Here is a 25,689-nt window from a genome sequence, read left to right as displayed (position 1 = left end):
GAGTAACCGGCACTGGGCTGAGTAACCGGCACTGGGCTGAGTAACCGGCACTGGGCTGAGTAACTGGCACTGGGCTGAGTAACTGGCACTGGGCTGAGTAACTGGAACTGGGCTGAGTAACCGGCACTGGGCTGAGTAACTGGCACTGGGCTGAGTAACCGGCACCGGGCTGAGTAACTGGCACTGGGCTGAGTAACTGGCACCGGGCTGAGTAACTGGCACTGGGCTGAGTAACCAGCACTGGGCTGAGTAACTGGCACTGGGCTGAGTAACCGGCACTGGGCTGAGTAACTGGCACTGGGCTGAGTAACCAGCACTGGGCTGAGTAACTGGCACTGGGCTGAGTAACCGGCACTGGGCTGAGTAACCGGCACTGGGCTGAGTAACCGGCACTGGGCTGAGTAACTGGCACTGGGCTGAGTAACCGGCACTGGGCTGGGTAACTGGCACTGGGCTGAGTAACCGGCACAGGGCTGAGTAACCGACACTGGGCTGAGTAACCGGCACTGGGCTGAGTAACCGGCACCGGGCTGAGTAACCGGCACTCGGGTGAGTAACCGGCACTGGGCTGAGTAACCGGCACTCGGGCTGAGTAACTGACACTCGGGCTGAGTAACCGGCACCGGGCTGAGTAACCGGCACTGGGCTGAGTAACCGGCACTGGGCTGAGTAACTGGCACTGGGCTGAGTAACTGGCACTGGGCTGAGTAACCGGCACTGGGATGACTAACCGGCACTGGGCTGAGTAACCGGCACTCGGGCTGAGTAACCGGCACTCGGGCTGAGTAACCGGCACTGGGCTGAGTAACCGGCACTGGGCTGAGTAACCGGCACTGGGCTGAGTAACCGGCACTGGGCTGAGTAACCGGCACTGGGCTGAGTAACCGGCACTGGGCTGAGTAACCGGCACTGGGCTGAGTAACTGGCACTCGGGTGAGTAACCGGCACTCGGGCTGAGTAACTGGCACCGGGCTGGGTAACTGGCACTGGGCTGAGTAACCGGCACTGGGCTGAGTAACTGGCACTCGGGTGAGTAACCGGCACTCGGGCTGAGTAACCGGCACTGGGCTGAGTAACTGGCACTGGGCTGAGTAACTGACACTAGGGTGAGTAACCGGCACTGGGCTGAGTAACCGGCACTGGGCTGAGTAACCGGCACTCGGGCTGAGTAACCGGCACTGGGCTGAGTAACCGGCACTGGGCTGAGTAACCGGCACTGGGCTGAGTAACCGGCACTGGGCTGAGTAACCGGCACTGGGATGACTAACCGGCACTGGGCTGAGTAACCGGCACTGGGCTGAGTAACCGGCACTGGGCTGAGTACCCGGCACCGGGCTGAGTAACCGGCACTGGGCTGAGTAACCGGCACTGGGCTGAGTAACCGGAACTGGGCTGAGTAACCGGCACTGGGATGACTAACCGGCACTGGGCTGAGTAACCGGCACCGGGCTGAGTAACCGGCACTCGGGCTGAGTAACCGGCACTGGGCTGAGTAACCGGCACTGGGCTGAGTAACTGGCACTGGGCTGAGTAACTGACACTCGGGTGAGTAACCGGCACTGGGCTGAGTAACCGGCACTGGGCTGAGTAGCCGGCACTGGGCTGAGTAATCGGCACTGGGATGAGTAACCGGCACCGGGCTGAGTAACCGGCACTCGGGCTGAGTAACCGGCACTGGGCTGAGTAACCGGCACTGGGCTGAGTAACCGGCACTGGGCTGAGTAACCGGCACTGGGCTGAGTAACCGGCACTGGGCTGGGTAACTGGCACCGGGCTGAGTAACCGGCACTGGGCTGAGTAACTGGCACTGGGCTGAGTAACTGGCACTGGGCTGAGTAACCGGCACTGGGCTGGGTAACTGGCACTGGGCTGAGTAACCGGCACCGGGCTGAGTAACCGGCACCGGGCTGAGTAACCGGCACTGGGCTGAGTAACCGGCACCGGGCTGAGTAACAGGCACTGGGCTGAGTAACCGGCACTGGGCTGAGTAACCGGCACTGGGCTGAGTAACCGGCACTGGGCTGAGTAACCGGCACTGGGCTGAGTAACCGGCACCGGGCTGAGTAACCGGCACCGGGCTGAGTAACCGGCACTCGGGCTGAGTAACCGGCACTGGGCTGAGTAGCCGGCACTGGGCTGAGTAACGGGCACTGGGCTGAGTAACCGGCACTGGGCTGAGTAACCGGCACTGGGCTGAGTAACCGGCACTGGGCTGAGTAACCGACACTGGGCTGAGTAACCGGCACTGGGCTGAGTAACCGGCACTGGGCTGAGTAACCGGCACTGGGCTGAGTAACCGGCACTGGGCTGAGTAACCGGAACCGGGCTGAGTAACCGGCACCGGGTTGAGTAACCGGAACTGGGCTGAGTAACTGGCACTGGGCTGAGTAACCGGCACTGGGCTGAGTAACCGGCACCGGGCTGAGTAACCGGCACTGGGCTGAGTAACCGGCACTGGGCTGAGTAACCGGCACTGGGCTGAGTAACCGGAACTGGGCTGAGTAACCGGAACTGGGCTGAGTAACCGGCACCGGGCTGAGTAACCGGCACTCGGGTGAGTAACCGGCACTGGGCTGAGTAACCGGCACTGGGCTGAGTAACCGGCACTGGGCTGAGTAACCGGCACTGGGCTGAGTAACCGGCACTGGGCTGAGTGACCAGCACTGGGCTGAGTAACCGGCACTGAGCTGAGTAACCGGCACTGGGCTGAGTATCCGGCACTGGGCTGAGTAACCGGCACTGAGCTGAGTAACCGGCACTGGGCTGAGTAACCGGCACTGGGCTGAGTAACCGGCACTGGGCTGAGTAACCGGCACTGGGCTGAGTAACCGGCACTGGGCTGAGTAACCGGCACTGGGCTGAGTAACTGGCACTGGGCTGAGTAACCGGCACTGGGCTGAGTAACCGGCACTGGGCTGAGTAACCGGCACTGGGCTGAGTAACCGGCACTGGGCTGAGTAACCGGCACTGGGCTGAGTAACCGGCACTGGGCTGAGTAACCGGCACTCGGGCTGAGTAACTGGCACCGGGCTGAGTAACCAGCACTGGGCTGAGTAACCAGCACTGGGCTGAGTAACCGGCACTGGGCTGAGTAACCGGCACTCGGGCTGAGTAACAGGCACTGGGCTGAGTAACCGGCACTCGGGCTGAGTAACTGGCACTCGGGCTGAGTAACAGGCACTGGGCTGAGTAACAGGCACTGGGCTGAGTAACCGGCACTGGGCTGAGTAACCGGCACTGGGCTGAGTAACCGGCACTCGGGCTGAGTAACCGGCACTGGGCTGAGTAACCGGCACTGGGCTGAGTAACTGGCACTGGGCTGAGTAACTGGCACTGGGCTGAGTAACCGGCACTGGGCTGAGTAACCGGCACTCGGGCTGAGTAACCGGGACTGGGCTGAGTAACCGGCACTGGGCTGAGTAACCGGCACTCGGGTGAGTAACCGGCACTGGGCTGAGTAACCGGCACTGGGCTGAGTAACCGGCACTGGGCTGAGTAACTGGCACTGGGCTGAGTAACCGGCACTGGGCTGAGTAGCTGTCACTGGGCTGAGTAACCGGCACTGGGCTGAGTAACTGGCACTGGGCTGAGTAACCGGCACTCGGGCTGAGTAATCGGCACTGGGCTGAGTAACCGGCACTGGGCTGAGTAATCGGCACTCGGGCTGAGTAACCGGCACTGGGCTGAGTAACCGGCACTGGGCTGAGTAATCGGCACTGGGCTGAGTAACCGGCACTGGGCTGAGTAACCGGCACTAGGCTGAGTAACCGGCACTGGGCTGAGTAACCGGAACCGGGCTGAGTAACTGGCACTGGGCTGAGTAACTGGCACTGGGCTGAGTAACCGGCACTGGGCTGAGTAACCGGGACTGGGCTGAGTAACCGGGACTGGGCTGAGTAACCGGCACTGGGCTGAGTAAGTGGCACTGGGCTGAGTAACCGGCACTGGGCTGAGTAACCGGCACTGGGCTGAGTAACCGGCACTGGGCTGAGTAACTGGCACTGGGCTGAGTAACCGGCACTGGGCTGAGTAACCGGCACTGGGCTGAGTAACCGGCACTGGGCTGAGTAACTGGCACTGGGCTGAGTAACTGGCACTGGGCTGAGTAACTGGAACTGGGCTGAGTAACCGGCACTGGGCTGAGTAACTGGCACTGGGCTGAGTAACCGGCACCGGGCTGAGTAACTGGCACTGGGCTGAGTAACTGGCACCGGGCTGAGTAACTGGCACTGGGCTGAGTAACCAGCACTGGGCTGAGTAACTGGCACTGGGCTGAGTAACCGGCACTGGGCTGAGTAACTGGCACTGGGCTGAGTAACCAGCACTGGGCTGAGTAACTGGCACTGGGCTGAGTAACCGGCACTGGGCTGAGTAACCGGCACTGGGCTGAGTAACCGGCACTGGGCTGAGTAACTGGCACTGGGCTGAGTAACCGGCACTGGGCTGAGTAACCGGCACTGGGATGACTAACCGGCACTGGGCTGAGTAACCGGCACTCGGGCTGAGTAACCGGCACTCGGGCTGAGTAACCGGCACTGGGCTGAGTAACCGGCACTGGGCTGAGTAACCGGCACTGGGCTGAGTAACCGGCACTGGGCTGAGTAACCGGCACTGGGCTGAGTAACCGGCACTGGGCTGAGTAACTGGCACTCGGGTGAGTAACCGGCACTCGGGCTGAGTAACTGGCACCGGGCTGGGTAACTGGCACTGGGCTGAGTAACCGGCACTGGGCTGAGTAACTGGCACTCGGGTGAGTAACCGGCACTCGGGCTGAGTAACCGGCACTGGGCTGAGTAACTGGCACTGGGCTGAGTAACTGACACTAGGGTGAGTAACCGGCACTGGGCTGAGTAACCGGCACTGGGCTGAGTAACCGGCACTCGGGCTGAGTAACCGGCACTGGGCTGAGTAACCGGCACTGGGCTGAGTAACCGGCACTGGGCTGAGTAACCGGCACTGGGCTGAGTAATCGGCACTGGGATGACTAACCGGCACTGGGCTGAGTAACCGGCACTGGGCTGAGTAACCGGCACTGGGCTGAGTAACCGGCACCGGGCTGAGTAACCGGCACTGGGCTGAGTAACCGGCACTGGGCTGAGTAACCGGAACTGGGCTGAGTAACCGGCACTGGGATGACTAACCGGCACTGGGCTGAGTAACCGGCACCGGGCTGAGTAACCGGCACTCGGGCTGAGTAACCGGCACTGGGCTGAGTAACCGGCACTGGGCTGAGTAACTGGCACTGGGCTGAGTAACTGACACTCGGGTGAGTAACCGGCACTGGGCTGAGTAACCGGCACTGGGCTGAGTAGCCGGCACTGGGCTGAGTAATCGGCACTGGGATGAGTAACCGGCACCGGGCTGAGTAACCGGCACTCGGGCTGAGTAACCGGCACTGGGCTGAGTAACCGGCACTGGGCTGAGTAACCGGCACTGGGCTGAGTAACCGGCACTGGGCTGAGTAACCGGCACTGGGCTGGGTAACTGGCACCGGGCTGAGTAACCGGCACTGGGCTGAGTAACTGGCACTGGGCTGAGTAACTGGCACTGGGCTGAGTAACCGGCACTGGGCTGGGTAACTGGCACTGGGCTGAGTAACCGGCACCGGGCTGAGTAACCGGCACTGGGCTGAGTAACCGGCACTGGGCTGAGTAACCGGCACTGGGCTGAGTAACTGGCACTGGGCTGAGTAACCGGCACCGGGCTGAGTAACCGGCACTGGGCTGAGTAACCGGCACTGGGCTGGGTAACTGGCACCGGGCTGAGTAACCGGCACTGGGCTGAGTAACCGGCACTGGGCTGAGTAACCGGCACTGGGCTGAGTAACTGGCACTGGGCTGAGTAACCGGCACTGGGCTGAGTAACCGGCACCGGGCTGAGTAACCAGCACCGGGCTGAGTAACTGGCACTGGGCTGAGTAACCGGCACCGGGCTGAGTAACCGGCACCGGGCTGAGTAACTGGCACTGGGCTGAGTAACTGGCACTGGGCTGAGTAACCGGCACTGGGCTGAGTAACCGGCACTGGGCTGAGTAACCGGCACTGGGCTGAGTAACCGGCACTGGGCTGAGTAACCGACACTGGGCTGAGTAACCGGCACTGGGCTGAGTAACCGGCACTGGGCTGAGTAACCGGGACTGGGCTGAGTAACCGGCACTGGGCTGAGTAACCGGGACTGGGCTGAGTAACCGGCACTGGGCTGAGTAACTGGCACTGGGCTGAGTAACCAGCACTGGGCTGAGTAACCGGCACTGGGCTGAGTAACTGGCACTGGGCTGAGTAACCGGGACTGGGCTGAGTAACAGGCACTGGGCTGAGTAACCGGCACTGGGCTGAGTAACTGGCACTGGGGTGAGTAACCGGCACCGGGCTGAGTAATCGGCACTGGGCTGAATAACCGGCACTGGGCTGGGTAACTGGCACTGTTGGTTCCTATGGTGGGTAAACACCAACATGGATGGAAATGTCTGAATGCAGTGTTTCAATGTGTTTCTATGGGACTCTTGTATTGAAGAATATCTTTAAATGCAGGGTGGACTCATTTCCTGGAACAACATGGACAGAAACTGACCTCAACATTGTCAGACTGGATGGAGGGAAAGATTGAAATGCAAAACACAACAGCTGCTTCAGCGTGGACTCTGTAAATTAATTTTCAAGCAATAAGCCTACTTTTCATTCACTAAGCAATAAAAATGTATAACAGCAAGAAAAATAGCTGACAATCAGATAACATCATTACAAAATGTTGCAATAACAATGTTCTTTAACAAATGCTCCTGACATGCACAGGGAACACACAAGGCAATACTGTTCCCTAAAGCTAATGGCTGCAAGATTACAGGCTGTGAATTAATTATTTTGTGATAATAGGTTCCTGACCGGTCAAGAGGAGATTGCATCAGAAATGTTATCTTGTCTTTAAGAACTGTGCAGACTGAGGCTAATGTTAAGACCGCTGTTTTGTAAGGGTTGTGTTTAAGATTAAAATATTATTTTCATACAATGTAAATAGTATGAAATACTGCTTCCAATATCATATGGTACTTTATCACTGACTTATATAGTGTGTTGAATATTTTTGACTTATCCGCTATAGTGCTGCTAGATTAAATCCACTGGCATATTTATTTTGAAACATAGGTGTTAACCTGTTTATTTTCAATATGATAGCGTCTACTGAAAAAATATAGTAAAATATTTACCATGATGGAATAATGTTTTGTACAGGAAAATATACATTTTTATACTAAAGTAATGATTCCAAAATTAAAATTTAGGTTGTTAAGAAGATGACTTGATTAATTTTTATATGCCTTAAGTAGGGCACCACTTGCTTACAATCAACCAACCAATTTGACATTATTTCTCTTTAGCTTTTTCACTGTAGGTCCCAGCACCTTTGTAAGCTCCCACATAGCCTGTATTTTGTGCAATATCTTCTCGGCCAGTTTTCCCTTTGCCTTTGCCATCTTGATCAAAACGCTCTTTATGGGAGCCTGTGTATTTAGTTGCATCCGTTAGTCTGTCGACAGCACCCGCCTTTGTTACTTTCTAGGAAGGAAATATTATTTCATTAAGACAGAAAGGCTCAGTCGATCCATGTGGCTATTTCTTATTGCAAGTCTGAACTCCAGATTTACACAATATACATTTATATTAAGATATATACATATATTGATAGAGATATTTATATTGATACACACAGACAGTTCATTCATTCATTCACATGCCAAGTACAACATATATATAGATATATTATATTATATTGATACATACAGACAGTCCATTCACATGCCAAGTACAATATATATTATATTGATACATATAGACAGCCCATTCATGTGCCAAGAACAATATATATTTATATATATATATATATATATTATATTGATACATACAGACAGCCCATTCATGTGCCAAATACAATATATATTCATATTGCTGTAGGAAAGACAAAGAACAAGATTCACAACCCCGCAGAAACTGCTATTGAAAAAATGTAATAAACCAGTTTCAAGGGATCACATGATTCACATGGACAAATGGGATAAGCAACAATTGCCATGGCTTCAACGCTTTTTTATTTATTAATTCATGGGATCCATACATCGGTATTCCTAGCCCGTCCCAATCAATCTTGAGAAGGCAGTGGTAAGCAGTCTTCTTTCACTGCTGCAGTCCCATACAGCTGTTAGAGAGGAAGATCCAGCATTCTGAGCAGGCAGCATCGAAGAAACAGCATTGTATTTCCGAGTCAGGGTATTTATTGTGAGATTTTGAAGTGAGACATTCCATGCATCTATTATCCTTGTCCTTCTCGACGATAGAGGTCGTGGGTTTGAATCATAGAATCTTCATAGAATCTCTACAGTGCAGGAGGTCATTTGGCCCATCAGGCCTGCACCAAGAACATGGTGCTACCTAGGCCCCCTCCCCCGCCCTATCCCTGCATTCCCGTAACCCCACCTAACCTTTTGGACACTTAGGGGCAATATAGCATTGTCAATCCACCTAACCTGCACATCTTTCTACTGTAGGAGGAAACTGGAGCACCTGGAGAAAACCCACGCAGACAAGGGGAAAACATGCAGACTCAACACACACAGTTATACAAGGTTGGAATCAAACCGAGGTCCTTGACACTGTTAGGCAGCAGTGCTAACCACGGTGCCACCCTTGGAAGGTACTGGTGAAGGAACTTTGATGAGTTGCTGCAGTGCATCTTGTAAATGCAGCCACGGTGTGCCCGTGGCAGAGAGATTGAGGTTTATGGTGCTGGGGTGCCACTTAATCAGGCTGTTCTGTATTAGTATCAAGCTGGCTAATGTTGTTAATGCAACAAGATAAAAGCTCCCGAGCACCATCTTAATAATGGGCACAATCTACCTGAATGGGAACAGAGTCACATAACAAGCACGTTTAATAAGGTGTTTCCCAGTGCTTGGAGTGACAAGAAACCCCACGCTATTGAATGGGCCTCTGTTCCCATTGGGGTAGATTCGGGGCCTCAGCAGGGAACTCCCCAGCGAGGCCGCACTTAGTCCCGTTTTCTGCATTGAGGAGCTCAGCTCGCTGGAACCCCTCAGTGCAGAAGGCGATAAGGGCACCATCTCAACGCCCCCCCCACCGATGTGACACCCGAACTCTCCGCAAAACCCCAACTCACCTATAAGGGGATCCTCAGGCCCCTCCTGCACCCACGCAGGACATCCCTGGACCCAATCACTGTTGCAGGAAAAATGCCAGCTTGGCACCTTGGCACTGCCAGCCTGGAAGTGCCCTACCAACTGGGCACCTTGGCAGTGCCAGAGTGCCTGGCTGGCAGTGCCAAGGTGCCACCAGGAGTGCCAGAGTGCCACCCTGCCCTGGGGGAAAGCACTTGGAGGCCTCAAATCCCCTGGGAAACCCTACATGACCGCCAATCCGTCTAGTCCCTGTTTGTGCAGACCAGCACCAGTCAGCGCTCCCCCGAGATCTCCAAGCTGAAGGGGTTAGCTACCAACACCTTAGGTAGATCGTGGGAGTGCATATTAGAATGAGGCTAGCTGTCTCGCTCTAATATGCAGATTCGCTAAAAAGTGACCCAGGGACCTACATTCGATCCTGGCCCCAGGTCGCTATCTGTGTGGAGTTTGCACATTCACCCATCTCTGCGTGGGTCTCACCCCTACAACCCAAAAATGTGCAGGGCAAGTGGATTGGCCATGCTAAATTGCCCCTTAATTGGAATTCTTTTTTAAATTTCAAAAGTATAGATGTTGGTAGATTCTTCTTTTCCCAATTCAGAAGTTGATCTATTCCCTTCCTGTCCTGTCATTTTTGCATGTTAGTACACTCCCAACCCTCACCAACAATGCCCTGTGTCTAATGATTGTGTGGTGTATGAAAGCTGTCCAGACATGTGTCGTTCCTGTCCTCACCAGTGAATTTGTGCTGATTCACTCACCGTCACGCCAACACTTGCCGGATCTTTTCCAGCAATCAGCTTGTAGGCCGCCTCAATCGCTTCCTCCTTACTTTTGCCTTTGAATCTTTTTGGAGCGAGCTCTGCCAAAGCATTTTTAAACTCCGCAAATGTGATTACTCGAGCGGTCTTGGCTCTGTGCACAAACGTAATTAAAATGCTGCATTTTTGATGAAACAATAGGCACGGTGAATTCTGCGGCTAACCAACAGTTACAAAGTTGATGTTACAAACAGAAAAACTTCATGTTAAAATTTTGTAGGATTGTGCCAGGAATAAAATATTAAGGAATGTGGCTGTGTTTAACTTTCTGATTTATGTTTTCTTATATTTGCATTAATAAATAATTTATTACCATTTTGTTTGCATTCTTTGTCAAAGGAAATTAGATTTACTTTTATATTAATCTGAGAAGATTAAATGAGGATAATGTCTTTCAACAACAATGCACCAAAGGGTGGGAAACTGTGTGGAACCACTTGGACTGTATACTTGACATGGAATGTATACCGTGCATATCAAAAATATTGCAATTGCATTGAGGCACCTCCAGAGTGGAATATGCTGTATGGAGATGTTAAATTTTATTGCACTTTCTATAATATTCAATTTGGAATGTACTTTAAAAAACATTCCGAATTAAGTATATTTTGGGAGTAAAAATAAAATAAGTCAGTTTTTTAAATAAACTTGAACATTCTAAAATCAGAACCAAGACAAGACATGCTGAAATGTACAGATCAGTCATTGCTTCAAAAGAGGAAGACAGATTAATACAGTTGTTTATCAGTTAACAATCTGGGAAGCTATATTTCACTTGAAAATGTACGGATTAACAGCATTAAATATCTTTTGGCTGAATGCAGATTGGGTAAAGATGCCATTTAAAGTTGTAACTAAGCTGCGCAGATCACTCACTGATACTTGAGGTGTCAGAGATAGCCTAGTAGTTGTTCATTGGGGATGGACTCATGATTACTTGGATTGGAGTGTTGGATTGAAATAGCTCACACCAATTTACTTAAAAGATGAGCATAGCCATTACAGAATGCCCAAAGGCCCTTTATTCCATTTGTTTGAAGTAAATAAGAGAGGTTTCAAAATTGAAAGGAGACTGTTTTATAACATTCACACTCCATCAAAAGTTTACTTATATAAATCATGAAATATACTTTCATTTTCGGGACCTTGAATAATGACTTGATGCTAAATCATTCAATACAGGATGTGCAATGTTTTATGTTAAAACAAATTTCATGTACCTACTTCACTTTTGAAAAGACAATGTCCACATCAGTTGAGGTGACTGCTTTGCCATCAATGATTTTGCAGTCTTTGCACAGCTTGGACCAATTTTTCCCAGTCATTTCATTACCAGTTGCTTTGGTGTCTCCATATGCTGCAAACTTCTTAAATGACTCCTGTAGAGTTTCCATGTTAACTAAGCCTCCTTCTGCCATCATCCAAATTACAGCTGAAAAATTGAAAAATAAAGAAAAAGGGTAACCGACTGACAAGTAGGTTTGGGATCATTACCTACTTAGATTTAAATTTCCCGCTTTTCCAGGACTAGTCTTAAGTATTAATCAAGATCCTTTCAGAATATTAACAACCTTACAAGTTAGCTGTCAATATCTGTCAATATTAGAGAAATGAAGATTGACTACTATAACCGATTAGCACTGTTGCTTCACAGTGCCAGGAACACCTGTTCGATTTCCGCTTGGGTCACTGTTTGTGCGGAGTCTGCACGTTCTCCCCGTGTCTGCGTGGGTTTCCTCTGGGCACACAGCTTCCTCCCATAAGTCCCGAAAGACGTGCTTGTTAGGTGAATTGGACATTCTAAATTCTTCCTCAGTGTACCGGAACAGGCGTCGGAGTGTTGTGACTACATGATTTTCACAGTAACTTCATTGCAGTGCTAATGTCATCCTACTTGTGACACTAATAAAAGATTAATAAAGGATTATTATTGTGACCACCAAAGTGATATTGAGCAGTTGTCTTACAGTTTACACATTCCCCCTGAGTTTGTGTGGTGTCCTCAGGATTCCTCCCACAGTCAAAGATGTGCAAGTTAGGTGGATTGGCCATGCTAAATTGCCCCTTAGTGTCAGGGGTTGCGGATGGGTGGGGGATTGGGCCTAGATGGGGTACTCCTTTGGGGGGTCGGTGCAGACTTGATGAGTCGAACGGTCTCCTACTCCACTGTAGGTATTCTATGATTCTATGAACGAATTCCAGTTAGAAGATTTCCTCCATGCACTGTATCTAACCAAGTTGTAAATACATCCCTTCTCAATGACCTGAAATATTAACCTCTTTCTCTCCACAGATGCTACCTGATCTGCTGAATATTTCCAGCATTTTCTGTTTTTCAGATTTTTGCTTCATCAATAGATTGTTGATTTCATTTAACATAATATGCAAAGGAAATTTCCTTCTACTAAAGTTGTATTGTTTTACTTTTTGTTTGTATTTGTTCGCAAAGAAATTTGCATTTATATAAAGCTTTCAGTGACCACTCGCTATCTTGCAGCCAATGAAGTACTTTTCGAAGTAATGTTGGAAATACAGCTGCTAATGTGCGCACAATAACATTCCTATTACAGCAATCTGGAAATGAACAGTTAATCTATTGTTGTGGTGTTAATTGGGGGATAAAAATTGGTCAGGATCACGGAGATAACTCCTCTACTCTTTTTCAGAACAGTGTCTTAGAGCCACACTAGCAGGCGATTGGGATCTTAGTTTAATGTCTCAGTGAAAGATAGTACCTACAAATTTACAGCACTCCCTCAGTAATGTACTGATGTTGTTTTTTGTTTTCAAGCCCAGAAGTTGGACTTGCACCTGAACCTCGTAACACAGAGGCCAAGAGTGCTACCAGTTGAACCATGGTGACACAAAATAATCCCTCATCACCCCTAATGGACAATACTTAATAGATCTAATGGTCCCACTAAATTGGAAATTTCCAACGAGACTGCAATTAATTCTATAGTTCAATGGTGGCCCATCTGGGTTCTAAGAGTTGCCCACGAGTCATTTTATTGACTGTTACCCATGTGCAGGATTACCACATTCCTCTGATTTCCAACTGGTAGATTTTTCCTCTCGGTATGATTGAAGTGATATGCACATAAAGCAATGGTAAGAGAAGTCAGATGCATGCTGATTACACACAGCATTGACTGTGAGAGCTGTGCACTACCTCTGCCCAAAGTTTAAATATTTATTCTGCTTTGCCCAATTGATGATAGTTCTATTAATATACAAACATATTTTGAAACATTTGACGTGTATTAAATGTATTTAATCTTATTCATGGGGTCATGGCTAGTGAACAAGCCTGATTTCAATCTTGCAGATTTCAATCTTGTGGCCCAGTCACTAACCTAGGTTGCCCATCACTGCTAAAATTCCAATGAACTTAGATAGTACAGCAGTGTTTGTGACAGCCATTTACAAAATTAAGTTGTTGATAAAGTAACTGTAACTTTAACTACAGTCCTTTAAGATCTTGATTAGAGGAAATGTGATAAGGACAGATCTCTCCTTTTAAAAAATTAAAATAGCAGCAAATCGTTTGTGTTCTCTTGCCATTTGATTTGCTGAGTGAAATGTATCACTTTTCAATGCATTAAGGAAAATTTAAAAAGCACAAACCAACTGGAATGGTTTTGCACATCTGTCCAGCCATTAAGATCCACTTGTGAAATAACTTATAACATAGTAGGTTTCACACCCTGATGTGATGATACAAAGAAAGAACATGCCAAAATTATTTGTAAAATCTCAACAAAAAGCATTTATATATGACATTGTAATGTAGAATCCATCCAAAAGCACTGGTGTGGTCGATTACACATTTAAATAAGTAAAACAGATGTAATATGGGCAGCACGGTAGCATTGTGGAAAGCACAATTGCTTCACAGCTCCAGGGTCCCATGTTCAATTCCGGCTTGGGTCACTGTCTGTGCGGAGTCTGCACATCCTCCCCGTGTGTGCGTGGGTTTCCTCCAGGTGCTCCGGTTTCCTCCCACAGTCCAAAGATGTGCAGGTTAGGTGGATTGGCCATGATAAATTGCCCATAGTGTCCAAATTTGCCCTTAGTGTTGGGTGGGGTTACTGGGTTACGGGGATAGGGTGGAGGTGTTGACCTTGGGTAGGGTGCTCTTTCCAAGAGCTGGTGCAGACTCGATGGGTCGAATGGTCTCCTTCAGCACTGAGAAGAACCTGGACAGCTGTTTTGCTGGGATGATACTTCAGTTCAATTTGTGAGTTGAGTAACGTTAAAGGGTCTATGTGACATTCATTGAGTTAAAGAGTCTATGTGACATATTAGTACAAATAAAGAATCTTTAAGTGAATACTATCAGTCTTATGTAGTTTGTGTGACATGTCAGTTTTGAACCCTCAAGGAGAGAGGGGGCAACAGGAGCCAAGTTGGAGTTGCTTAACCTGGACCAGTGTGGCTGAAGCATGTCTGTGCGCAGCTAAATGCTAAACTGCTGTGATATTGTTTTAACCGAGAGTATGTTAATGCATAAGGGGGGCACAAGTTCAAGGTGAGGGGCGGGTGGTTCAGGGGGATTTGAGGAAACATTGTTTTACCCAATGGGTGGTGATGGTCTGGAACGCAGTGCCTGGGAGGGTGGTAGAGGCAGGCTGCCTCACATACTTTAAAAAGTACCTGACTGAGCACTTGGCACATCTCAACATTTGAGGCCATGTGCTGGAAAATGAGAATAGGATTGGCAGATCAGGTGCCTTTCATGTGGTGGTGCAGACTCGATGGGCCAAAGGGTCTTTTCTGCACTGTATGTTTCTGTGATTCTGTAAGTAGCAAGGATGTAAACCATGTGCCCAGCAGACATTGTTCAGAGTAGCATTCAGTTTAGACAACAGCATGTGGAGTGAAGAAGCTGCAGCTATACTTTCCCGTTAACAATAATTGTTGAATCTTTATAGTAAATCTGTCTGCTGTATAATCCTGTACAACATTTTCAAATAAATGGAACAGATGGTTAGTTCACCCGTTCTGTTTGAGATTGGCAGGTTTTTATGAAGCAATCATAGAAAAACACCATGGTTATCAGCAGTGTATCCTTTTAAACAACAGCAAGAAGTCTTACAAAATTAGGTTAAAGTCCAACAGGTTTGTTTCAAATCACTAGCTTTCGGAGCACTGCTCCTTCCTCAGGTGAGTGGAGAGGTACAAATTTGGAGTGCTCCGAAAGCTAGTGATCTGAATTCTCCGCACATTTGGGGGCTAGGCCCGCGTCGGAGCGGTTGGCACCACACCGACTGGCACCAAAACCGTCACCAACGGCCTTTGACGCCCGGGGCTGGCCGAAAGGCCTTCGCCGGTTAGCAGTATTTGTCAATATCGTGACCTTTTCCTCCAATTGGTGCTGAAGCTATAACCAGCTCCACCATTTTCAACAAAATCAAAGTCGTTGCCCTTATCACAGTATCTGCTGACGACCTGATAGATCTGGGGCGAAATTCTCCGACCCCCAGCAGGGTTGGAGAATCGCCCGGGGCCGCTGAAAATCCCGCCCCCGCCATGTCCAGAATTCTCCCACCCGCAAAAAGTCGGCGTGCCGCCAATCCCGCCGCCCGCCTCGGAGAATGGTGGGGGCTGGCGGGAGGCTATGGGTTTCTGTGCTGCGGTGATTCTCCGGCCCGCGATGGGCCGAAGTCCCGCCGCTGGGAGGCCTCTCCCGCCGCCGAGGTTTGAACCACCTCTAGTGGTGGCGGGATCGGCAGCGCGAATGGGCCCCCGGGGTCCTGGGGGGGCACGGGGCGATCGGACCCCGGGGGTGCCCCCACGGTGGCCAGGCCCACGATCGGGGCCCACCGATCGGCCGGCGGGCCAGTGCCGTGGGGGCACTCTTTCTCTTCCGCCGCCGCCACGGCCTACACCATGGCGGAAGCGGAAGGAATCCCCCAGCGCGCATGCGCCGGTGGTGGCATAAATTCAAGCATAAACACAAGATTTGAGGCTAGACAGACCAGGGTAAATATGCAGAGAGGAAAGATCTTCAACAGGAAAACTGGAAAACACATTGTGGATGTGTGGACGAAGTTAAATAGCTAGAAGCTTTTGTTACTGTCAACATCATATGGCCAAAGAAAAGTGGCAAAAACATTCACACAGCCATAGCATAGAGTGTTAACATACTTTCAGTCAAGCACAGCACAGTGGGTTAGCTCTGCAGCCACATGGTGCCGAGATCCCGGCTCTGGGTCACTGTCCGTGTGGAGTTTGCACATTCTCCCCGTGTTTGCATGGGTTTCGCCCTCACAACCCAAAGATGTGCAGGATAGGTGGATTGGCCACGCTAAATTGTCCCTTAATTGGAAAAAATGAATTAGGTACTCTAAATTTATTTTTTTAAATTAAAAAAAATACTTTCAGTCAGGAATCTGAGGGATGTGTGTCTGGATCACTGCAAATCAATGATACAGCCTTCAACTGACAAACTAACTGAATACAATGGGTCATCCATTCATTGCATAGGTACATTTACATTGAAATGTAGAGCTACGGAAAGTCTGCTGGGATATCACAAGTATTTTACCTGGTGGACATGAGCGGACCAGCAGTAGCAGGGTTATCGGCGTGTACAGAAATCAACATTGTGACCACCAAGCTACCAATAGCAGAAGAGGCCAAGAATACCAGCATGGTAGCTCAAGTGGATAGCACTGTGGCTTCACAGCGCCAGGGTCCCAGGTTCGATTCCCCGCTGGGTAACTGTCTGTGCGGAGTCTGCACGTTCTCCCTGTGTCTGCGTGGGTTTCCTCCAGGTGCTCCGGTTTCCTCCCACAGCCCAAAGACGTGCAGGTTAGATGGATTGGCCATGATAAATTGCCCTTAGTGACCAAAAAGGTTAGGAGGGGTTATTGGGTTACGGGGATAGGGTGGAAGTGAGGACTTAAGTGGGTCGGTGCAGACTCGATGGGCTGAATGGCCTCCTTCTGCACTGTATGTTCTATGTTCATTCAGTCCATGACCGAAAACAGATATGCCAAGACAAAGGCGATGCTGTACTGCACCTCAGAGAAGGTGCAATTCCATCAATCAACCCATCTAGAAAGTGCAGTAAGAAGCTAAGGTGAGTTGGATGACAAGGAGCATAACAACATTGTCTTTTTTAAAATATAAATTTAGAGTACCCAATTCCTTTTGTCCAATTAAGGGGGAATTTAACATGGCCAATCCACCTACCCTGCACATCTTTGGGTTGTGCAGGCAAGACCCACACAGACACGGGGAGAATGTGCAAAGTCCACACGGACAGTGACATGGGACGGGATCGAACCCGGATCCTCGGCGCCGTGAGGCAGCAGTGCGAACCATTGTGCCACTACGCCGCCCTTTTTTTATATTAGAAAGAACGTTTATTACTTTGTGGTGTACATTTATGTTGTAATACTTTCACTCCTGGGTTCATGAAAAATGAAGACGCTAAACCACTGGACGATGACACAGCTGGTCAGCCGTATTTAAACAGAAATAAGCATGCTACATTTTTGCAGAACACAAATTAGTTAAGCGATTGACCAAAAATGAAATTTAAACACTTGTTTATCGAGCTGAATGGCCTGATTTGGCCTTACGAACAAGATTGTTTTTGAAACAAAAAACAATGTTGAATAAATCATTACAATAAGACCACGCTCAGTTGAAGAACATACAAAAATGTTTTGGAGAAACAATCAAAATTACTCCCCCCTATTTAAAACTACAATTATTTGTTAACTGAAAATACTTTGATTTCTTTTTACATATTTGGAATAGCTAAACTACATACTTTTTCATAATGAATTCAAACCTTTTCTAAATGCAAACTGATTAGTGTCAAATGAAGCTTCAGCAATCTTACTTCTGATGAGGGGCAGTTGTGTGAGATACCCTCAACCGGGCAGGCAGACCCATGGCATTCTTTTCACGCACCCTCCATGCCTCTGAAATTCGACACTCCTCTGTCAAAAATGAGGCCCAAGCCATCGTAGAAGCTGTGCGGCATTGGAGACATTACCTGGCCGGCAGGAGATTCACTCTCCTCACTGACCAATGGTCGGTAGCCTTCATGTTCAATAACACACAGCGGGGCAAGATCAAAAATTATTAAATCTTAAGGTGGAGGACCGAGCTCTCCACCTACAACTACGAGATTTTGTATCGCCCCGATAAGCTCAACGAGCCCCCCCCGATGCCCTATCCCGAGATACATGTGCCAGCGCACAAGTGGACCGACTCCAGGCCCTACACGATAGTCTCTGTCACCCAGGGGTCACCCGGTTCTATCTCTTCATAAAGGCCCGCAACCTACCCTACTCCATTGCGGAAGTCAGGGCGGTCACTGTGGTGAATGTAATATATGAATGTATATATACTAATTCACACTGTTATTGTAAGCGTAGTAGCGCCATCCTACCACTAGGGGGAGTAGCGCTGGGAGCACTTAGGAACATGTACTGGGCTCCACCCTTGGTTCCGCCCACGACTCCTCCCCCTAGTGCAGCTGCATAAGTATCCGTGTCCAGAGTCAGCCTGGGTCACTACGAGTTCATCGACAGGTAACAGGCTGGCTCTGAAGTAAGTCGATTAAAGCCTAGATTCACATCAGAAACACGTGTCTGGTGAATTGATGGTTCCATCAATTTAATCGACTTAAGAACAGTAAGGTCGATTATGGAATCGGCCCTCAAGCCTGGATGCCTGGAACTCAACCCGCAGGATGCAGAGGCTAAAGATATCTTCTCCCATTGGATCCGGTGCTTCAACGCCTACCTGGCCGAAGCAAGCACAGCCGAAACTACAGAAGATCAGAAGCTGAGTCTACTGCACGCGAGGGTGAGCCATAGAATCTCAATGCAACTAAACCCGGCCAGTTCATATACTGCGGCGCTAGCAGTTCTCGAAAAAATGTATGTAAGGCCAATTAATGAAGTTTACGCTCGCCATGTGTTTACAACTCGCCGTCAGCGGCCTACGGAATCACTCGCCGAATTCCTAAGAGAACTTAACAATTTGTCCAATGACTGTAATTACCAAGCGGTTACTGCAGCTGAACACAGGGAATTGGCGGTACGCGATGTTTTTGTAGCGGGCCTCAGGTCTAACTATGTGCGCCAACGACTGCTGGAAAAAGGGGCCCAGGACTTAGAAACGACCGTGGAAGCTGCGACCACGATGGAGGTCTCCTTCCACAGCCTTAACTCGTTCCCCGCGGACCCCGCGACCCCATCATGGGCCCCCGACCAGCGACTCCCCCAGGCTTGTGCTACGCAGCCGCCCAGCCACCATGCTGCCCCAGCCAGCCACTATACTGCCCCAGCCAGCCACTATGCTGCTCCAGCCAGCCACCATGCTGCCCCAGCCAGCCACTATACTGCCCCAGCCAGCCACTATGCTGTTCCAGCCAGCCACTATGCTGCTCCAGCCAGCCACTATGCTGCTCCAGCCTGCCATTTCTGCGGCCAGAACCAGCACCCGCGGCAGCACTTCCCGGCCCGCAACGCGACCTGTAGCAGCTGCGGGCGAAAAGGGCCCCAGCTTCCAACTCCCCAGCGACTCGCAGTAACCGCTCCCCGCACTCTCAGCCCCGCTGGGCCCGGAACGCTGCGGCCTATGCCCCGACTCCGCCCCCTCCAGCCACGTGCGATTCATGAGGGCCGCCATCTTGGAAAACCTCCACCACGCGGCCGGCCACGTGCGACTCATGGGGGCCGCCATCTTGGACGCCATCTTCCTCACTGCCCGCCACGTGCGATCCACGGGCCCGATCGGCATCTCCGCGCTCGGACAACTCAGCGGAGGAATTCGAACAAGACTACGAACTCAGAGGGCAGTCATCACGGGGCCACTCCAGCACAGCTGATGGAGCCGCCGACTACCCGCAACTCAGCGCGGTCACCCTAGACCAATCCCGACCGAAGAACCTACGAAACTCGATGGCAGAGGTCCATATCAACGGATACAAAACGCTATGCCTCTTTGACTCTGGGAGCACAGAGAGCTTCATACACCCAGACCTGGTAAGACGCTGTTCGCTCCCCGTTTTCCCCGTGCACCAAACTATCGCGCTCGCTTCAGGCTCCCACTCGGTCCAGATCCAGGGGCACACTCACAATCCGAGGCACTAATTACTCGAAGTTTAAACTCGACGTTTTGCCCGAACTCTGCGCGCCACTCTTATTAGGCCTAGACTTCCAATGTAACCTCAAGAGTCTCACCCTCAGCTTCGGAGGGCCCCTGCCCCCACTCACGATCTGCAGCCTCGCTACTCTGCGAATCCTTCCCCCTCCTCTCTTTGCCAATCTCACTAAGGACTGTAAACCCGTAGCCACTCGTAGCAGGCGGTATAGCCTGCAGGATAGGGTATTTATCAGAGCAGAGGTCCGAAGGCTACTCAGTGAGGGGGTTAAAGAGGCCAGCAATAGTCCCTGGAGAGCTCAGGTAGTGGTCGTTAAGACCGGGGGAAAATTCCGTATGGTGGTCGATTACAGTCAGACTATAAATAGATTTACGCTCCTCGACGCGTATCCCCTCCCCAGGATTGCAGACATGGTAAATCAGATCGCGCAGTATCGGCTCTTCTGCACGGTGGATCTGAAGTCTGCATACTACCAGCTCCCAATCCGCCCGGAGGACCGCCACTACACGGCATTCGAGGCCAATGGCCGTCTCTTCCATTTCCTCCAGATCCCCTTCGGCGTCACTAATGGGGTCTCGGTGTTCCAACGAGCAATGGACCAAATGGTGGACCAGTACGGGCTGCGGGCCACGTTTCCGTACTTGGACAATGTCACCATCTGCGGCTATGACCAGCAGGACCACAACGCCAACCTCCACCGTTTTCTCCAGACGGCACAGAAACTCAACCTAATGTACAACAAGGAGAAATGCGTTTTCCGCACATCCAGACTAGCCATCCTCGGCTATGTCGTGGAAAACGGAGTCCTGGGCCCCGACCCGGACCGTATGTGCCCCCTCTTAGAACTCCCTCCCCCTCATTGTCCCAAGGCCCTCAAACGGTGCTTGGGATTTTTTTCTTACTACGCCCAGTGGATCCCTCAATATGCGGACAAAGCCCGCCCACTCTTTAGGGCCACATGATTTCCCCTGTCAGCCGAGGCACGCCAGGCCTTTGACGGCATCAAGGAGGACATCGCCAAAGCGGCCATGCGGGCGGTGGATGAATCCACCCTATTCCAGGTAGAGAGCGACGCCTCAGAGGTAGCTCTTGCAGCCACGTTAAACCAGGCAGGGAGACCCGTTGCATTTTTCTCCTGTACCATCTCCGCTTCAGAACTCCGACACTCCTCAGTCGAGAAAGAAACACAAGCCATTGTGGAGGCTATCCGTCACTGGAGGCACTACCTCGCAGGTAGGAGGTTCACCCTCATCACCGACCAAAGATCGGTTGCCTTCATGTTCGACAACTCGCAAAGGGGCAAAATAAAAAACGATAAAATTCTGAGGTGGAGGATCGAACTCCACCTACAATTACGATATCAAATATCGACCCGGGAAGCTCAACGAGCCTCCGGATGCCCTATCCCGTGGGAAATGCACCAGCGCGCAGATTGACCGATTAAAAAGTATCCACAATGACCTCTGCCACCCGGGAGTCACCCGGCTCGCCCACTACATCAGGGCCCGAAACCTGCCTTTCTCCAACGAGGAGGTAAAAGCGGTCACCAGGGACTGCCCGATCTGTGCGGAGTGCAAACCGCACTTCTATAGACCAGACACGGCCCACCTGGTCAAGGCTTCTAGGCCCTTTGAACGCCTCGCGATGATTTCAAAGGGCCACTCCCCTCAACTAACAAGAACATCTACTTCTTAAACATCGTAGACGAGTTCTCCCGCTTTCCATTCGCTATCCCGTGCCCCGACATGACCTCCCACACAGTCATTAGGGCCCTGCATAGCATCTTCACCCTGTTTGGTTTCCCCAGCTACGTACACAGCAACCGGGGTTCGTTCTTCATGAGCGACGAGCTGCGTCATTACCTGCTCGACAAGGGCATTGCCTCGAGCAGGACTACCAGCTACAACCCCAGGGGGAACGGGCAGGTGGAAAGGGAGAACGCGACGGTCTGAAAGACCGTCCTACTGACCCTCCGGTCTAGAAAGCTCCAAGTCTCCCAGTGGCAGGAAGTCCTCCCAGACGCGCTCCACGCTATTAGGTCCCTCTTGTGTACAGCGACAAACCAGACCCCTCACGAGAGGCTCTTCAGTTTTTCCAGGGGCACTACCATGGGGGTCTCACTTCTGGCATGGCTGAGGACGCTGGGCCCCGTACTCCTGAGGAAACACGTCAGGGGGCACAAAACCGACCCCCTTGTTGAGAAGGTGCACCTGCTCCACTGCAACCCCCAGTACGCATTCGTCGAGTTCCCTGACGGCCGTCAAGACACCATATCCCTCCGGGATCTGGCACCCGCCGGATCCAGCGCCCCCTCTGCCCCCACAGAAGGATCTCTCACCCTACACCCCATGCTGCTGCCTCCTTGCGATCCCGAGCCCATGAGCTCGCTCCACCAGTCCCGCGCACCCGCGCCGGCCAGCCCCCAGCGCCCCCAGTCCCCGGTCAAACCAGGAGAGTATGAAGCTCGAATACAACCCTCCCTGGAGTCCGCCATCGTACCCCAACACACTACACCCATCCAGCCACCGCAAGAAGCTGCAACCCCGGTGCTCTGCAGATCACAGCGGACAATCCGACCACCGGACAGACTGACGTTATAGACTAGACCACCACCCCCGCCGGACTTGATTTTTTTGCAGGGGGTGAATGTGGTGAATGTAATATATGAATGTATATATACTAATTCACACTGTTATTGTAAGCGCAGTAGCGCCATCCTACCACTAGGGGGAGTAGCGCTGGGAGCACTTAGGAACTTGGACTGGGCTCCACCATTGGTTCCGCCCACGACTCCTCCCCCTAATGCAGCTGTATAGGTATCCGTGTCCAGAATCAGCCTGGGTCACTACGAGTTCATCGACAGGTAACAGGCTGGCTCTGAAGTAAGTCGATTAAAGCCTAGATCGGAAACACGTGTCTGGTGAATTGATGGTTCCATCAGTCACCAAAGACTGCCAGGTCTGCGTGGAGTGCAAACTGCACTTTTACCGGCCAGACCGAGCGCACCTGATGAAGGCTTCCCGTCCCTTTGAACGCCTCAGCATGGACTTCAAAGGGCCCCTCCCCTCCCCTAACTGAAACACGTACTTCCTGAACGTGGTCTATAAATACTCCAGATTCCCCTTCGCCATCCCATGCCCCGATATGACATCTGCCACAGTCATCAAAGCCCTCAATAGCACCTTCACCCTGTTCGGTTTCCCCGCTTACGTCCAGAGCGACCGGGGATCCTCCTTTATGAATGATGAGCTGCGTCAGTTCCTGCTCAGCAAGTGCATTGTCTCAAGCAGGACGACCAGCTACAACCCCCGGGGAAACGGGCAGGTGGAGAGGGAGAACGGGTGGTCTGGAAGGCCGACCTGCTGGCCCTAGTCTAAAAATCTCCCTGTCTCCCGCTGGCAGGCCGACGCACTCCACTCCATCCGATTGCTACTTTGCACTGCGACTAATGAAACCCCCATGAACGTCTCCTTGCCTTTCCTAGGAAGTCCACCTCCGGGGTTTCGCTCCCAACGTGGCTGGCAGCGTCCTCCCCCGCAAGCACGTGCGGCTCCACAAGGCGGACCCATTGGCCGAAAGGGTACAGCTGCTGCAACAATGATTACACTTCAAAGTAGTTTATTGATTGTAAAGTGCCTTGGGATGTCTTATGATCATGGACACTACATAAATGCAAACCTTTCTTTTTACATACAATTTCTACCACCCTTTGTTTTCTTTACTTGAAGATATGGAAACATTTCTCAAAATATTCCTATTAGTTATGATTAAATTCAGGCCATGTGTCAAGAAGGCTGTGGGTCCAAGACCTGCAATAACCTGCATTTAAATAGAACCTTTAATCTCCTAAAACATACATGAGCCCACCAGCTAGGTTGCTATTTCAGCTCAGTACTAAAGCAGCGCAACAATGTTAGAGGCACTGTCTTTTGGATAACGTCTTGAACTATTAACTCAGGTTGATGTACTAGATCCTGTGAGACAATTTTAAGAGTAAGATGTCCTGTTCTCGATGCTCAGTGTGACCAACATTCCTCCATTGATCAACTGCACCAAAAGCAAATTACCTGATCATTCATTTGCTGTTTATGGTTCCTTACGATGTTCAATTAGTTGTACAGCAAATGGACTTCAGAAGCAATTAATTAATTAATGATAATGATAATCTCTATTGTCACAAGTAGGCTTACATTAACACTGCAATGAAGTTACTGTGAAAAGCCTCTAGTCGCCACATTCCAGCGCCTGTTCGGGTACACAGAGGGAGAAATCAGAATGTCCAAATTACCTAACAGCACGTCTTTTGGGACTTGTGGGAGGAAACTGGAACACCCGGAGGAAACCCACGCAGACACAGACAGTGACCTAAGACGGGAATTGAACCTCGGACCCTGGTGTTGTGAAGCAACAGTGCCAACCACTGTGCTACTGTGTCGTTGTGGAACCTGAAAAAAATTCTATGTACACGGTAGAATACTTTATAATGCAAATTTTTTCTTCTATTGAGTTAACAGCTCTCATATAAACCTTCGCTGAAACAACTATGAAGAGTCTCTGGAAATAAATGACTGCAGTTCCTGGAATATTTTAGTTTCAGCAAGCTATTGATGGAGGTAGGACAAGTGGTTATTTTGCTGGCTGGAAGTTGCACATTACGAAGATAAGAATACAATTCGTAAAAAGAAGAGGTGAAAAATAATGCAAATAGGTCATAATCTGCATTAAATAACTTGGACTATTTAACATATTTAACAGTTTAAGTGAATACACTCAAGTCTGGAAATTGTGAATATTGCTTATTTGTTCAGTCTGTACAGACATTCCTCACCTATTACAGGCAGATATTCAAACGTGTCATGTTAAACAGGGAGGAATTAGTATTCTTACCTCTCAGAGTTCCCTCAGCTTTGTTCCGAAAAGCTGGCCACAAAGTCCTTCAGTTCCCTTTCTACAACAAAATGTTCCTTTAAAGAGCTGAAGAGATGTTATTTTCTGTTATTCCTGTAGCCATAGCAACAAACTATGTAACATCAGGAGGGCGTGATAAAATAGCACAACACAATAACGGCTCATTAATTATAGCTGTAGTTGCAACAGCTCTGTTTCAATAATAGATCATGTGAGTTTATAGAAGCTTGTTCAATAATTGTTAAATTCTCTATGTGGAGAATAGGTACAACAATTGTTATAAATAGCACTGTAAAAACATTTATTCTTTTTTGAAAATGTATATTTGATGAACACTTTTATATTCAAAATATCGGGGAATCTATCCTCTAATTTGGTTTATTCAGGGTTTATCCCCCCCTGGAGTAACCTTTTAAAAAAAATAGGTTTCATTGAGCAATGGGCCAAGGGCCTATGTGCAGGAAACTACCAAAATTGAAGCAAAATTGGAGTGGTGAGTAAGTGATGCTAAACTTGGGTTTTATAAACCTTATGATTACAGGAGGGACTGAGGAACGCAAGGAGCTTCTCATATTCTGGGAGAGAATGCATTACAGAAGAAAACTATACGGTCAGTTTTCACTTTAAAGCATTGTGAC

General features: G+C 50.1%; 1 protein-coding gene across 1 annotated transcript; it reads right to left on the bottom strand.

Annotated features, from left to right (window-relative positions):
* Positions 1-7,125: 7,125 nt before the first annotated feature.
* Positions 7,126-25,110, bottom strand: LOC119971379 (tubulin polymerization-promoting protein family member 3-like). Its single transcript, XM_038806829.1, has 4 exons — positions 25,031-25,110; positions 11,233-11,440; positions 9,949-10,102; positions 7,126-7,553 (listed from the first exon to the last, which is right to left on the bottom strand). Exons 2-4 carry the CDS (start codon positions 11,427-11,429, stop codon positions 7,362-7,364), a joined length of 543 nt encoding a protein of 180 aa, XP_038662757.1. The 5' UTR covers positions 11,430-11,440; positions 25,031-25,110; the 3' UTR covers positions 7,126-7,361.
* Positions 25,111-25,689: the final 579 nt, after the last annotated feature.

Source organism: Scyliorhinus canicula, chromosome 9, assembly GCF_902713615.1.
Source record: "Scyliorhinus canicula chromosome 9, sScyCan1.1, whole genome shotgun sequence".
NCBI lineage: Eukaryota > Metazoa > Chordata > Chondrichthyes > Carcharhiniformes > Scyliorhinidae > Scyliorhinus > Scyliorhinus canicula.
The sequence above is the reverse complement of the archived record's forward strand: the minus strand, read 5'-3'. Positions and strand labels throughout refer to the sequence as shown.